The sequence below is a fragment of the Nomascus leucogenys genome, chromosome 22a (assembly GCF_006542625.1).
Source record: "Nomascus leucogenys isolate Asia chromosome 22a, Asia_NLE_v1, whole genome shotgun sequence".
In the NCBI taxonomy this organism is placed as follows: Eukaryota; Metazoa; Chordata; class Mammalia; order Primates; family Hylobatidae; genus Nomascus; species Nomascus leucogenys.
The window spans coordinates 50069038-50085890 of record NC_044402.1 but is presented as its reverse complement, the minus strand read 5'-3'; the positions used below and the strand labels follow the sequence as shown (position 1 = coordinate 50085890).

Sequence of the window (16853 nt, the reverse complement as noted above, 5' to 3'; positions counted from 1 at the left end):
GGAGCCTACAGATTCGCTGACGTGGTAGTCGTAGGGATGCTCCTCTCCGTTTTGTTTCAGGTTGCTGCGGTGAGCACCGCGGGTCTGAGTGCTAGCGGTGGTTTATCATGGTGACAGGAAAACACAGACCAGCAGCCTCTACTCCAACACTACTCACGCTGTGAAACTCTTTTCACCGGGATGCCAGATAACTAGGTAATTCCGGAGTTAATTCTCCGTAGTTTCCAGAGTACTTGCCTCCCTAGAATTACTGGTACCGTAGGTGTTTGCACAACCAGTGAGAAGACTGCACCACCTGGAATCCTAGAGCGGACCGGAAGTGAGCGTGGCTCACCGGGCCCGGCCGGAACCTACGGGCACAGCTGCGGGTGTGTCTGCGGAACTGCCACCTGAGCCGTAGAGTGTTTCCCTCGACCCACTAGTCTGGGTTCGACAGGGTCTGAGCTCCTCAGAGGTGGGAGCTGCGGCCGAGGGAAGGGTGCATGTGCGCGGCGACAATCGGGCCTCTTCCCCAGGCAGCTTGTGAGCCCCTCTCCCTCTCCGCCCTCGCCCAGGCTGCTCCGATCTTCGTTTCCTTGCCTAGGCTCATACACCCAGGCTTTATTTAGGGCCAAAGTATCCTTCATAACCTCAGTTTTCTGTCTGGCAAGTATCTTGCCGCTCACTTTGTGACCCTGAAGCTTTAGTGAGTCGCTCTGTGCTCACTATTTCTGGTCTTTTCAGAGGATGGCTTCACTTTCAATGGAATTGCCCCAGTAACTTGCCCTGTGTTGTCACGTAAACAAGTCCTTTTAAACGGGGTCTGTAGTTGTCCTGTGTTGAGTGTTTTCTTATATAAAAAACTTTCCTGACCAAGAACAAAAAAGGAGCTCAAGTAAAATCACCCATTTGCCTAGACCCCAACTGGAGAGAGCCTTTCCCTGAGCTGTCTAAGCTCGGGATGGAAGCAGTCTCTAGGGTCTTCCCAGCCTTGGCTGGCCAGGCTCCAGAAGAACAAGGGGAGATTATCAAAGTAAAGGTTAAGGAAGAAGACCATACTTGGGATCAGGAATCAGCCCTACCTAGGAATTTGCCTTATACCAGGGAACTCTCTCGTCAGCGCTTCAGGCAGTTCTGCTATCAGGAGACACCTGGGCCCAGGGAGGCTCTCAGTCAACTGCGGGAACTTTGCAGTCAGTGGCTGAACCCAGAGGTACATACCAAGGAGCAGATCCTGGAATTGTTGGTGCTGGAGCAGTTCCTGACCATCCTGCCTGAGGAGCTCCAGTCTTGGGTGCGGGAGCATAATCCTGAGAGTGGAGAAGAGGTGGTGACTTTGCTGGAAGATTTGGAGAGGGAGCTTGATGAACCTAGACAGCAGGTGAGAAATTGGAGGTGCCATCTTCTGTGGATGGATCCAGAATGGAGCAATGGGAGTAATTTCGCACTGGCGGTTGCAAACCCTGGTTTGGGGCATTATTTCTTATTTGATCACTGGTGTAGATGAATAGATGCGTGCATATGAGATAACACTCTTTGTGTATGATACAAATAATTAAATGATTTAACCAAATGGAAAAGCTTGATCTATTTTTTACCAGTAGAAAATATATTTTATGTAGTGACTATGAGATTAAAGAAATATACAATAGTAAATTTTTTTTAAAAAAATTACTGTCTTTTGAAGCTATCTAGGCTCTGTCACTAATTAGCTGTGTAATCTTGGGCGTATTACACCTTCTCTGGGACATTAATGTCTTCATCTGTACAATGAAAATACTAATTGCATGATTTCCATGGTTCTTTTCAGTATCTAGAGTTGGTATGTAAAATGTTTTGAGCTCAAAATTATTTTTAGAAGAATTTTAAAAGCTTTTTGCCATTACAGTGGAGTTGTTTCTAAAGGAGTATATTTGCCTTCTTTGACAGTAATTTTAGAACATGATGGATATTGCCAGACATTCTTATATTTTTTAGTGATACTATTCATACATTTATCTGAACTCTTTCAAAATATGAACCCTTTATGTATACAGTGTGATCTGTTAAAAACGCATGTTTCTGGGATGCAAAATCTTTTAAAATGAGGTCAGTATGCCGGAAGTGAGTCAGTATAATGCTGAAATTATGTAGGCTCATGTATGAGTTTTCCCAGCAAGTTGATGTTTGGGGCCACCAGGTGGGAATAGCTGAATTCAGAGTATCTGATTTAGCTGAGCACAGCAAGTCCTGAATACATACAGTACTGTACATAACTCCCGTTTGCCCCCACATCCTTCCTCTGGCTGTCTTGGAAGCGCTTATTTACATTGTTCCCTCCCATCTTTGTGTATTTTTTGCTAAACGTTTTTGTATTCCAGAAAAGGAGCAAGCAGAGGTTTTGTAAGTGCCATGGAAGTGTGCTTGTGATAAAATTTCTGCTAGTGAGTATAAAGGAAAAAAAGCTTTAACAATTGAAGACAAGTTTGAAACTATACAGTGTTTTGAAAGAAAAGAAACTGTGAGATTGGTCATGCGACTGGCATAAAGGAGTAAATGTATGTACAATTAGAGACAATGATGGGGAAAATAAAAGAAAATTATCTAGCTGGAACAACTGCCAGTGTTAGGAAATCTACTGGAACAAGGCATAAGGAAATGGAGGAAGTGGAGCATTTGTTTAGTGTGTGGATTGAATTCCAAACAAGGAAGCAATCCAATGCAGTCTTTCTCAGAGTTAAAGAAAATACCTTCACAATGTATGGAGACATTAAGAAAAAAAGATGAAAGTCCCGCAGAAGTGCCTTCATTTAGTGGAAGTAGTGGCTGGCTTAGTGGCTTCAGGAACTACTGTACTTTCCACAGTGTTAAAGTGTCTGTGCAGTCAAAGTAAGTGCAGATGAAGAAGCTGCAAAGACATTTTCCCCAGCATTAAGAAATTAGATTGATAAGGAAAGCCATTCCCTGGCTCAGATTTTTAGTTTTTATGAAACCAGTCTCTATTGGAAGCAGATGCCCTCAAGGGGATATGTGGAGAATTTGGGTGCATGGATCCACAATGGAGTAAGCAGGACTGGAAGTACTCTAGAAACACACTGTGGGGTTTAAGGCTACAAAGGATCAACTGATGGTGATGCTGGGTGCAAATGCCAGTGGAATTTTAAAGCTAAAGCCTGTGATTATCATTCTGCCAGTCTATAAGCTTTAAAATGAATTGTAAAGACTAGCCTTGGTGCCTACTATAGGTCTAGCAAGAGAGACTGGATGACAGGGCAGACATTTTCTGATCTTTTGGGTGATTTTTTTTTGTAAATTAAAAAAAAAGCGTTGCAAGAGAAAAAAAATTGTCTTTTAAAATTCTTATAATTCTCAGTGATACACCAAGCCACCTTCCAGTAGTCACTGAGCTTTCCTCAAATATCACAGTTCTCATTTTACCTCTCAATACAACTTCTTTACTGCAGCCCCTTGATCATGGTGTGATTGCAATCTTTAAAGCTTATTCTTTAAAGCAAACATTCAAGATATTGATTGCCTATACAGGAGGTGAGAGTGCCCTAACATTTTTTGAATTCTGTAAATGATTCAACATTAAACTTATTATTGATATTATTATAGAGGCCTGGAATGATTTCACAAAAGCCTGTTTGCATGGGGTGTGATATATAATTCTCCCTGATTTAATTTATGATTCCAAAGCCTTTGAGCCTTCAGAAGAGCTCCCCAAAACCAACCCAAGCTGTATTGCTCTTGCAAAGGGGGTTGGATTTGAAGAAGTTGCTTGTGAGGATAATGCGGAGCTGCTGTAATCTTGACACCCAAGATCTTTCTACAGAAGAATTGCAAGTTAGTTGCTGAGGCACAAATGGAAGGTGTGGAGGAAGAAGAACATGGAGTTCCACAAGCTACAAGCTGCCTCCCAAGAGCTTTTCACTTCTCAGTTATCTTCTGCTTCAAGTATGATAGAGAAGCAGTTGGAGTGGATAAAAGATAGTGACTACAATGCAGAATGCAGCATGATTTCACTTCATGACATAAAGTCCTATTTGGACCCATATAAAACAGCTTCTTTATGAAAGAAGGAAAGTGTTAAAACAGCAAACACTGGGTATCTTTTTATAAGCCGTTGTCAAATAAATAAAAACAAGATAATGAACCGGAACCCACATCATGTTTCTTGTAGTATCACTATATCCAAGGGTGGAAGGATATAACATCAAATGTTTAAGCCTCTTCACTTGGACTTTTGATGATTATGTCTTTCCACCTTTGAATTTTTGTTGTTGTTGTTGTTGTTTGTTTGTTTGTTTGTTTTGAGACAGAGTCTTGCTCTGTCCCCCGGGCTGCAGTGCAGTGGCCCGATCTTGGCTCACTGCAAGCTCTGCCTCCGGGGTTCAGCCATTCTCCTGCCTCAGCCTCCCGAGTAGCTGGGACTACAGGTGCCTGCCACCACACCTGGCTAATTTTTGTATTTTTAGTAGAGACGAGCTTTCATCGTGTTAGCCAGGATGGTCTCAATCTCCTGACCTCATGATCCGCCCACCTCGGCCTCCCAAAGTGCTGGGATTACAGGCGTAAGCCACCGTGCCTGGCCCACCTGTGAATTTTTGATGATTATATCCTTCCAACCTTGCCTCGCCCTTTCCTCACACTTGTTTCTAACAAGATAACATCACCTTTCTAAGGTAAAATCCTATACTTAAAGTAAGATTTATTAATGTCTTATATTTTTACTAGAGTTGTTATAGTGTTTATTTTATTTTATTTTATTTTTATTTTTTGAGACGGAGTGTCACTCTGTCCCCAGGCAGGAGTGCAGTGGCGGGATCTTGGCTCACTGCAGCCTCTGCCTCCCTGGTTCAAGCGATTCCCCTGCCTCAGCTTCCTAAGTAGCTAGGATTTACAGGCACGTGCCACCACGCCCAGCTAATTTTTGTATTTTTAGTAGAGACATGGCTTCACCATGTTGGCCAGGATGGTCTCGATCTCTTGACCTCGTGATCCGCCTGCCTCAGCCTCCCAAAGTGCTGGGAGTACAGGCATGAGCCACCGCGTGCCGGCTGGGAGTTGTTACTGTTTTAATAGTGCTCTGGTGACAAAGTTGTGTAGGTGTTAAAATAGTCCACCCTTTAACCATATTTTCCCCATAAATCTTGTCACTTTTCTGCAGTTTTACAGAAAGCATGTTTTTTAAAAATACATTCATATATTACATTGCAGCACAAATGCCTGTATAAGCAGTTTCTCACGTCTAGTCAGCACACCCTTTTCCCTTTGCTTTAAATAACAAATACCATGGGGTTTTTTTCCCGTTAAGATATGCCTGTTACTTTAGAATAGGGGTATCCAATCTTTTGGCTTCCCTGGGCCACATTGGAAGAATAATTGTCTTGGGCGACACTAAAATACACTAACACTAACGATTGCTGATGAGCTTAAAAAAAAATCACAAAACAATCTTACAATGTTTTAAGAAAGTTTACAAAATTGTGTTGGGCCACATTCAGAACCGTCCTGGGCTGCATGTGGCCCGCAGGCTGCAGGGTGGACAAGCTTGCTTTAAAATTTCCCCTTCTAGCTTTGTTGAAAAATGTAACTTCTGGTAGGACTTGGTGTTTGGTCAGTTCCTTGGGTATTGTTCAGGTTATAGGCTGATCATGTTTGATAGTTTTTTTTAATGTGGTCAGAGTTATAAATATCTCTTAGTCTTGTTGGATATCAAGTTTGTATAAATGTTTCTCATTTTTCTTGTTTTTGTGTGATTTCCCCCACAGGGGAAATACCACTGTGGCAGACACTTTTAGCTGCCAACCCAGTGTCTATTCTACCCTTCTTTCTTCCCGACAAAATGTTGGTTTTGTTCATACTGGCAGTATATCTAATTAAATTCTTTTCCAGGCATCCTTGTTCTAGAGTTAACTATGCAGCAGAATTCTGGCCAGGGAGAAATAAGCATATTTTTGGGGAGGAGGTTCCTGGTGAAGCTTTTATTTTCCTGATAAAATAGGGGAGATGAGTTTAGTTTCACCTTTTCCCACTTCCAGTCTTGAACATTAATGTGATATCTGGCCATCTTGTGACCATTAAGTAATGGTAAGCATGAGGCCAAATGCTAGTGTTAAAAGTGACAGAGCAGAAATATGAAGACAGCTAGGGTCCCTGACAAAACTGTTAGATAAATGAGTTGGTGCCAGCAACTACCTTCTTCTAGACTTCTTGTTATGTAACAAAAATAAACCCCTATTTGTTTGTGCCACTGTAAGTTAGGTGTTCTAACTTATTGGAAATATGTGTATTTCTAATGAACACAGCAATATTTACTCTTACCATATTACAACCAGAAGTTTCTTTCCAGCATTTTTAGTTATTTATTTATTTGAGATGGAATCTCACTCTGTCACCCAGGCTGGAGTGCAGCGGCACGATCTTGGCTCACTGCAACCTCCACCTCCCAGGCTCAAGCAATCCACCCTCCTCAGCCTCCTGAGTAGCTGGGACCACAGGTATGTGCTACCATGCCTGGCTAATTTTTTGTATTTTGGGCAGTGATGAGGTTTCACTATGTTGCCCAGGCTGGTCTCGAACTCCTGAGCTCAAGCAATCCTCCCACATTGGCCTCCCAAAGTGCTGAAATTATAGGTGTCAGCTACTGTACGCAACCTCTTTCCAGTATTAAAAAAAAATCAAACCCAGGAATTGAATACTGAAAGACTAATGACTGTTGTGACCAGTTTGAAGTAACTTCAGTTTTGTAATTTATTACCATCCCCCAAGGTACTCTTCAAACTTCTGTGGTAGAGGCAGAAGTGGAGTTCCTCCCAGTTCTAAGACCAGGCCCACCCATTTTGGTCTAGTCCAGCTGGTGGAAAAGTAGAGGAATCAAGAGGCTAGACTTGTGTTTGTGCTTAGAGGGTGTGGGGGGGTGGGGGAGAGTCAGTGAATAATTCAGCACAATGAACCATATCCGTATTTTGTTTCTTAGTTGCTCCAAAAGCTGGGATTGTGTGTACTAACATTACAGAATTGATACATTGTTTAATTATAAACAGCAGGTGGCCCTCTTTCACAGATTCTGTTTCTGGCAGTTATGCCAAGATTGAGACGAATTGAAATTCATGCTATTATATTATACAAAGCAATTTACATAAGATACCTTATTAAGCTCAGAGAAGGGAAAAACATACCAAAGGGAACTGGCTTAACCATTTTATGAATTTTGAGAAAATTGATTTTTTCAAATGTGCTTTGCACAGTTTAAGAATATTTTTTTTTTTAAGACGGAGTCTCACTTTGTCGTGCAGTGGCATGATCTTGACTCACTGCAACCTCTGCCTCCTGAGTTCAAGTGATCCTCCTGCCTCAGCCTCCTAAGTAGCTGGGACTACAGGTGTGCACCACCACACCTGGCTAATTTTTGTGTTTTTAGTAGAGATGGGGTTTCACCATGTTGGCTGAGCTGGTCCCGAACTCCTGACCTCAGATGATCCATCCACCTTGGCCTCCTATTTATTAGTCCCAAAATGCTAGGATTACAGGTGTGAGCCACCATGCCCGTCAAGAATAAATTTATAATGTGGTATCCAAGTTGGAGGAAAGGAGCATGACACAGAATCTTAAATCCCAACATGATATTCTAATAATATGTAGGCTTTCATCTCCTCCTGTGTCATTGGATATTCCCTTTTAGAATATTCTGGTTTATGTGCAATTTTGGGATTCACTATCCATGGACATTTTCCAACTTGATGTAGCAGGGTGAGAGTAACCATTAATAACTCTGTAATCCTTTAACAATTTGAACATTTTCTTAGGCCTGGTGAATCTGCATTATTAATAGTAGAGACAGGGTTTCGCCATGTTGACCAGGCTGGTCTCAAACTCCTGACCTCAGGTGATCCACCTGCCTCGGCCTCCCAAAGTGCTGGGATTACAGGCATGAGCCACTGCGCCCTGCCCAGTATTTACTTTTAATTAACCACACTGAAACTCATTTACAATTTTTTTCAGTCATCACAGTTTAGGAGATATTTCTTTAACATGCTTTCATTGTTATTCCCAGAAACAGAAACCAAAGGGATGTGTTTTAACTCCTGTCCTATAGAGACATCAGTTTCTGTTGTATGGCTCTGGCTTTATTAGTCCCAGCATTTTTCATTTCTCTTCATGTTTTATCTTGTGCTTAAGAATTCAGTAAAGACTGATTTTTTTTCTTCTTACATTCTATTTTAGTGGAAGAATACAAGTTTAGCTATGACAAACCACAATTATTTATATTGTTTACCAAATACACCTATTTGTCCACAGGTCTCACAGGGCACATATGGGCAGGAAGTTTCTATAGAAGAAATGACCCCTCTGGATTCTGCAAAGGAGTCTTTAGGCACCCAGCTTCAGTCTATGGAAGATAGAATGGAATGTGAATCTCCAGAGCTACACCCACTTCAAGATAATGGTGAGAATAATTTAGTTCTAAGAAAGAAGGTGAGACTTGGAAGAGTGAAGGGTCTAGTATTGAAAGTTATCAAACCTCATTCCATTTCAGCTTCTACTGAATGTATTAATAGTTGAAGGAAAAGTCAACCAGTATAGTGTAATATTATTAAGGGAGTTGAATTAAAACAGTCAGGTAATAATGTCAAAAATACTTGAACATAAGATTTTTCATGGATACTTTGTAATGAAGTTAGTAAGTGCCTGTGGATAAATCAGATACCTCTGTATGTAAATACTGAGCACTTGTCAGTGTAGTCATGGGTCCCATTGCTGTAGCCTCTGATTACAGTTTTTGTCACATAATGACTGTGTATACTATTTGGAAATTCTACCGTAGAATATGGAATTTCTGAAGTCTATGTTTATTAGTGTTCTAAGGTCTGTTATTAGTGTTCTAAGTCTATGTGTAGAGGTGGAGTCTGGCCTGGTTCTGGAACAGCTATCTTTTCCGTTTAAAAAGGATTAGGTAAAATGGATACAATGTTTTTCTCCTCTTACAGCCCTAACAGTTTTCTTAGACATTAATATTGATTCTACAAACTTCTGGGGCTCATATTTTCCTGGTTCTCTTGACATTGCCCTGTATTTCTTCTTCTAATTCATTCTTGTTTGTTTTCCTTCTCTGCTTCTAGTTCTATAGCATGGCACAAAATGGATCAACATGGAAAGAAATGCTATCCATACGATGGTCTTTTTCAGTCACATTTTGAGATAGCACTTACCATTATTGTTATTTTATTATAAAGTTAATTAACAATTTTCTATTGAACACTCGATGTAGTAACGTGTTAGATAATGTGAAAGATTTAGAGAAATAAGTGATCTCTGTTTCTTTAGAAACTTACAGTCTTGTTGCATCTACCTATAAAACAGTTAAAGAAGAAAGTGCTATAGTGCTAACTTGTGTTGTAAATAGATTATGATTTTCAGGAAAGGAAAACTCACAGTGAGTTTAAATTTAATGATCAAAGAAGCCTTACTGGAACAATTGAGAGTTAAATGAGGCCAAACCACACAGTAACATATCATTAATTTTAACCTAGTTTTAGAAAATGTAAACATTTTAGATGATTTAAATTTACTAGTTCATTACTGCTACAGAACCAAACTGGGGTTCACTTGCCTGGGACACGAAAGCCAAACATCCACATCAGCGGGAGAAAGGAGGGCATTTATTTGCAGAATGTCAAGCAAGGAGAATTGGGCCCCTCAAAATTAAGACCCAGTCTCCCCGATGGTTTGCAAGTAAAGGTTTTTTAAAAGAAGGGAGTCAGAGGTTACAAGCAAAGTCATAAATCAATACGTGGACACTGTACATTTGTTTGACCTAAAAAGGTAGGATGGACATCTCAAAGAAGGGGCTTACAGGTCATAGGTAGATTCAAAGATTTTCTGATTTGCAATTGGTTAAGGAGTTAAAGCTTTGTCTAAAAATTTGGGATCAGCAGAAAAGAAGGTTAGTTCTGGTTGTGGGTGTGACTTCTTCCAGGCTGCACAGGAAGAACTTTAGAAGAAAGCAGCAGTTGGAGTTTAGTCCTCAGTTCCCCATTATCTGAGGTCTTCAGACCAGTGGATCCATTTGGTGGAGGTATGGGTTTCTGAAAAACAACTTAGGGATATATGTTAAGATGCTATCTTTAGCTAATATAGGGAACATCTCATGACTAACTTTTTTGGATGTTGTTTTAAGGTATTACCTTCTTGTTTATCAAGTTGCTCATTTACTTCTTAGAGATAGTTAGATGCCTGGAATTTCCCTTGAAGGAACTCAAGATTTTCTGTTATTACCATGCTTGGGGTTAAGGGTGGCTGACAGGCCCCTAAGAGGGGTCCCTGCTCTGTCTCACTATTTGGTATGCAAATTGATAGTATAAATGATGTTGACTTGAGTGAAAGTATTTTTCTAAGCAACTATAAAACTATCTAGAGATGTTGTGCTAATTCTAAATTATTCGTTTTTATTTTTTCCAAAATAGTTTTTTTCTTAACGCTTAGCCAAATTTGAAGTATTCTTAGTGTTTCTGTTATTATGAGTATTCTAGAAATTTCTTTTAATAAGCTTTATTAAGTCAGAAATTTTTCACGGATTTCGACTCATCCACTACTCTTATTAAAATTAGTAATGAAGCTATTTGTATTAAGTTTGTAGTTAATAGCCCTGAAAGGGAGCTGATATGAATATATTAGGTTGGAACTTACTCCTCAAATGTTGATATAATAGCTAACCTGACTGAATAAAAGAGAAAATGTGTAGTGTGGAGATTTTTTAAAAAATCTATTATTGTCTTGCTGAGCTTCCTCCAAAAAAAACAGTCTGGGCCCGGGCACGGTGGCTCACGCCTGTAATCCCAGCACTTTAGGAGGCCAAGGCGGGTGGATCACGAGGTCAGGAGATCGAGACCATCTTGGCTAATATGGTGAAACCCCGTCTCTACTAAAAATACAAAGAAAAAAAAAAAAAAAAAGTCTTTGCATAGTAAACAAACAAATAAACGTGAATTTGCATCCTATTTTACATAAAACAGTGCTTCAATCCTGAACTGCTCTGGAAAGTCATGTCCTGGCTTTCTACTCTTTATTGTGTGAAACTTTTTGTTACTGGCTGGAGTTTCATTTATGCTCTTCATTCCACTAAGGTTGGATTCCTTAATCAAAATGGTATCCCCCTGGTCTGGTGCAGTAACTCATGCCTGTAATCCCAGCACTTTGGGAGGCTGAGGCCGGCAGGCAGATTGCTTGAGACCAGGAGTTCAAGACCAGTCTGGCCAACATGGTGAAACCCCATCTCTACTAAAAATAAAAACATTAGTCAAGTGTCATGGTGCGCGCCTGTAGTCCCAGCTACTTGAGAGGCTGAGATAGCAGAATTGATTGAATCTAGGGGGCAGAAGTTGCAGTGAGCTGAGATTGTGCCACTGCACTCTAGCATGGGCAACAGAGTGAGACTCTGTCTCAAAAAAGAAAGAAAATGGTATCCCCTTTTGTGTGTCCATATTCCCTGCTTCTACCTCAAGCACTACTGGCTCCTTTGGCAATATATGTATTTTAAATTATATTCCTGAATATTCTAATTGATTTTTTCCTTTGTTTTTAGGGTCATTTTTGTGGTTTTCCATGATGTCTCAAAGCATGGGTGATGATAACGTCAGTAGCTTAGATACTAATGAAGCAGAAATTGAACCAGAAAACATGAGAAAAAAGTTCTTCAGAAGCTTAGCAATGTTACTGGAAAACAAAAGTAATAATACTAAGATATTTTCTAAAGCAAAGTACTGTCAGTTGATAAAGGAAGTGAAAGAAGCTAAAGCTAAGGCGAAAAAGGAATCAGTTGACTACCGTCGCTTGGCTAGATTTGATGTTATCCTTGTACAAGGAAATGAGAAGCTAATTGAGGCTGTAAATGGGGAAACAGAAAAAATACGGTATTACTTACACAGCGAGGACTTATTTGACATTCTGCATAATACACATCTCAGCATTGGACATGGTGGACGTACTCGCATGGAGAAAGAGTTACAAGCGAAATACAAGAACATCACAAAAGAAGTTATAATGCTGTATCTGACCCTCTGTAAACCATGCCAACAGAAAAATTCAAAACTCAAGAAAGTTCTAACATCAAAACCAATTAAGGAAGTTAGTTCAAGATGCCAAGTAGATCTTATAGACATGCAGTTGAATCCTGATGGGGAGTATAAATTTATTATGCATTATCAAGATCTCCGTACAAAGTTAAGTTTTTTGCGGTCATTAAAGTCTAAAAGGCCTACGGAAGTTGCACATGCTCTTTTAGATATATTTACAATTATTGGAGCACCCAGTGTCCTACAATCTGACAATGGAAGGGAATTTTCAAGCCAGGTTGTCAGTGAACTCAGTAATATTTGGCCAGAATTGAAAATTGTCCATGGGAAGTCTCAGACCTGCCAAAGCCAGAGTTCTGCAGAACTAACTGAGGATATCCAAAAGAGGATTTTCTCCTGGATGCAAACTAACAACTCATCACACTGGGCTGAGTTTTTGTGGTTCATCCAGATGTCCCAAAATCAGCCCTATCACAGAAGCATGCAACAGACTCCATGTGAAAGTGCATTTAGCTCTGAAGCTAAACTGGGCTTGTCCCATTCTCAGTTAACTGAAGAACTTGTTGCCAGCTTGCATACAGAAAATGAATTAGATCAGGTTGACAAAGAGTTAGAAAATACTTTAAGGGCCCAGTATGAAGAAAACATTGAGACTGGAACAGATAGTAGTGATATTGAAGAGAATCTTTCTGTCACTCCTAAGGTGGCTGAAAAAAGCCCTCCTGAGAGCAGACTAAGACTTTTATCCTGTGTAGTTTGTGAAAAAGAATGCACAGGTGTTAATAGTTGTATATCATGTGATGGAAATATCCATGCAATTTGTGGAGTGCCCTCTCAACATGGGACTGAGGGCTGTGGTCGGCAAATAACTTGTAGCCTTTGCTGTGAAACCAGCACAATGAAAAGGAAACATGATGAGATTCAAAGAAGTTTGCCTGTTCAACCTTCCAAAATGCTAAAGCCATCAGGGACACCATTTTCACCAGACAAAGCAGGAGATTGGGTAAGATTGAATATCTGCCATAGATGAAAGCAGGGGAAGAATCTCATTACACTTTACTGTGAATAAGTGTTGTGTTACAAGGTATATGAAAGCACATTTTTATTACCTTGGATATATTTTCCTCAAAGAAGGCCTAATTACTTTTAATGCTTCCTCTCTTTTTTTCCAAGTTGGAAGTTGTAAAGTTGTAACCTTGAATGCTGCCTTTTTTATTATTCTGGGGGTGATGAACAGTATCTCTTTTACTCCTTTTTGATGTCACACATTTCTTAGGGGAATGAGAAAGCTAATATTGAGGGAATAAGTAGTGTGTATGCTGGTATGTTTCTACAGAGAATGAATTTGGTAACAGATGAATTTAGTGTTTCTCTGTTTCAATCATGTGAGTTTGGGTTGGGGGTAGGCTAAGAAAGGACATGTCAAGTGAAGTATTTGTAGGGGTAGAGGATGATAAATTTGCTTGGAAGATATGGGTTTGTGTTGGGAAAGACTTCAGTTTGGGAATTTAAATGGAGAGCATGAAATAGAACCAAAAAAAATTTAAAATCAGTAGGCTTTATGAGGTGGGGTTAATGTTTTGAAATATGGAGGTTACTCATGACTTAAACTAGTGGTACTCAAATTATGATCAGTAGACCAGTACTGGTATAAAAATTCCAGTCCATAAAGAAATAAGTATAAAAATTAAGCATAAGTATTTAGAAACCTTTATAACAATTGACATTACTGCAACATCCAAGCACATGATTAATGGACTCATCTTACTGAATAGAATATAGACCAATTTAGGTATTGTTAAACTCTCAAGGTGAGTCACTTGTGGTGGCAGTTACACATAGGTCCCCATTACAACCTGTGATACTTTATGCTTCGTTTATCAGCCATAACCCAAAGATGTATAAAACTCTGAGAAAATATAGGCATTTATTTATTTTTATAACTTAACTTTAAAATAATTTTTTATTTTAATCAAGTCTAGTTTTTAACTTGTGGTTTAACATTGTTAGCTAAAGGAGGAAAGTAAAATTCATATTATTTACTTTTATTCCTAATTTCAGATGGCAAAACAAGCTTCACTGGACTTTTTTGTCAAGAAAAGACATGCCTTTTCTGAACACGGTAGTAGTAATAAAAGAAATGTTAACAATAGAAGTTATCCTGAAGAAGGGAGAACCAAAAGAGTTCATGCTAGTTTCACTCGGAAATATGATCCTTCATATATTGAGTTTGGTTTTGTAGCTGTAATTGATGGTGAAGTACTAAAACCACAGTGTATTATTTGTGGAGATGTACTGGCTAATGAAGCAATGAAACCATCAAAGCTTAAGCGACATTTATATTCAAAACATAAAGAAATAAGTTCACAACCAAAAGAATTCTTTGAAAGAAAAAGTAGTGAATTGAAAAGCCAACCAAAGCAGGTGTTCAACGTTTCTCATATAAACATTAGTGCTTTGCGGGCTTCGTATAAAGTAGCACTTCCGGTTGCTAAGTCTAAAACACCATACACAATTGCTGAGACACTGGTGAAAGACTGCATCAAAGAAGTTTGCTTGGAAATGTTGGGTGAATCTGCAGCAAAGAAGGTAGCTCAGGTACCACTTTCCAATGACACCATAGCTCGACGTATTCAGGAACTGGCTAATGATATGGAAGATCAACTCATAGAACAAATAAAACTAGCAAAGTATTTTTCATTGCAACTTGATGAATGCAGAGATATTGCTAACATGATAATTCTTTTAGTGTATGTGAGGTTTCAACATGATGATGATATAAAGGAAGAGTTCTTTTTTTCAGCGTCTTTGCCTACAAACACAACTAGCTCAGAATTATATGAAGCTGTGAAGAATTATATTGTTAACAAATGTGGTTTGGAATTTAAATTTTGTGTAGGAGTATGTTCTGATGGTGCAGCTTCAATGACAGGAAAACATTCTGAAGTGGTAACCCAGATTAAGGAACTTGCACCAGAATGTAAAACAACACATTGCTTCATTCATCGAGAAAGTCTTGCTATGAAAAAAATATCAGCTGAACTAAATAGTGTACTGAATGATATAGTAAAAATTGTGAATTATATAAAATCTAATGCATTGAATTCAAGATTATTCTCTTTATTATGTGATAATATGGAAGCTGATCATAAGCAACTGTTACTGCATGCTGAGATACGGTGGTTGTCACGGGGAAAAGTTCTGTCAAGAATGTTTGAAATACGAAATGAACTCTTAGTGTTTCTGCAAGGCAAGAAACCCATTTGGTCCCAACTTCTTAAAGATGTGAATTGGACAGCCAGACTTGCTTATTTGTCTGATATCTTCAGTATTTTTAATGATCTTAATGCTTCTATGCAAGGGAAGAATGCAACTTATTTTTCAATGGCAGATAAAGTTGAAGTACAAAAACAGAAGTTAGAAGCTTGGAAAAACAGAATTTCTACAGATTGTTATGACATGTTTCATAATTTAACAACAATTATCAATGAAGGAGGTAATGATCTTGATATTGCACATCTGCGAAAAGTTATCAGTGAACATCTTACAAATTTGTTAGAATGTTTTGAATTTTATTTTCCATCAAAAGAAGATCCACGCATAGGAAATTTGTGGATCCAAAATCCATTTCTTTCATCAAAAGATAACTTAAATTTAACTGTAACTCTACAGGATAAGTTGTTGAAGCTGGCTACCAATGAAGGATTGAAAATCAGTTTTGAAAATACAGCATCACTTCCTTCATTTTGGATAAAAGCTAAAAGTGAATATCCTGAGCTTGCCGAGATTGCTTTAAAATCGCTTCTTCTTTTCCCCTCAACATACCTCTGTGAGACCGGATTCTCTACTTTAAGTGTTATTAAAACAAAACATAGAAACAGTTTAAATATACATTATCCCCTGAGGGTAGCATTGTCATCAATCCAACCTAGATTAGACAAATTAACAAGCAAGAAGCAAGCTCACTTATCACATTAAAAGCTTTAAATATTGATAGGTATTTGTTCAAAGTATGCATATAAGCATTGAGTGTGAGGAATTTGCTATTTCACTTTAAACTTTGTCAAGTTACAGTTATGGAAGTATGAAAAGTTATGAGTGAAACAGCAATTTTCTATATAAATTGCCTATATGTATATTTTCAATTAAGAATGTGTACAGCTTTTATAATTCTTTTATTTTTCCTGTTATATTTGTCATATTTATTAAAATATAATTTTAAATCTGTTGATTCTACTATTAAAACATTTGATCTTATATTTTGTGTCTTATTGTATTTCATTAGCATGTTAAGATTGTAGGACAACTTCAGGATGGGAGATGGTTTCTTTGAAATAGACTAGGCCAGTGAAGGGAAGTGAATTCAAGGGGGTAGGCTTAGAATTCGAATGCAGGGGACAGGTCAGTAGCATATGAAGTTTGTTAAGCTGATCCAGAGTGGTTAGGTTGGAAGTTGATGTTAAGTTTGTTTTGTAGGTTCATGTTTAGACAAAGTGTGTGAGTGGGATGGAAGGGAACACTTATTTTGTAATGGTGTTATGGCCTTGGATTCATATTGATAAATTCTGATTTATTTTTATTTATTTTTATTTTTTTTTGAGGCAGGGTCTTGCTGTGTTGCCCAGGCTGGAGGGCATTGGTGCAATCTCTGCTCACTGCAACCTCCACCTCCCGGGTTCAAGTGATGCTCTTGCCTCAGTCTTCCAAGTAGTTGGGATTACAGGCACCCACCACCATGCCTGGCTAATTTTTCTATTTATAGTAGAGACGGGGTTTCACCATGTTGGCCATGCTGGTCTCGAACTCCTGACCTCAGAT

General features: G+C 38.9%; 1 protein-coding gene across 1 annotated transcript; it reads left to right on the top strand.

Annotated features, from left to right (window-relative positions):
* The first annotated feature begins 321 nt into the window (after positions 1 to 321).
* Positions 322 to 16292, top strand: ZBED9 (zinc finger BED-type containing 9). Its single transcript, XM_003271999.2, has 4 exons — positions 322 to 1360; positions 8263 to 8410; positions 11546 to 13038; positions 14097 to 16292. Exons 1-4 carry the CDS (start codon positions 941 to 943, stop codon positions 16011 to 16013), a joined length of 3978 nt encoding a protein of 1325 aa, XP_003272047.2. The 5' UTR covers positions 322 to 940; the 3' UTR covers positions 16014 to 16292.
* The last annotated feature ends 561 nt before the right edge of the window (positions 16293 to 16853 follow it).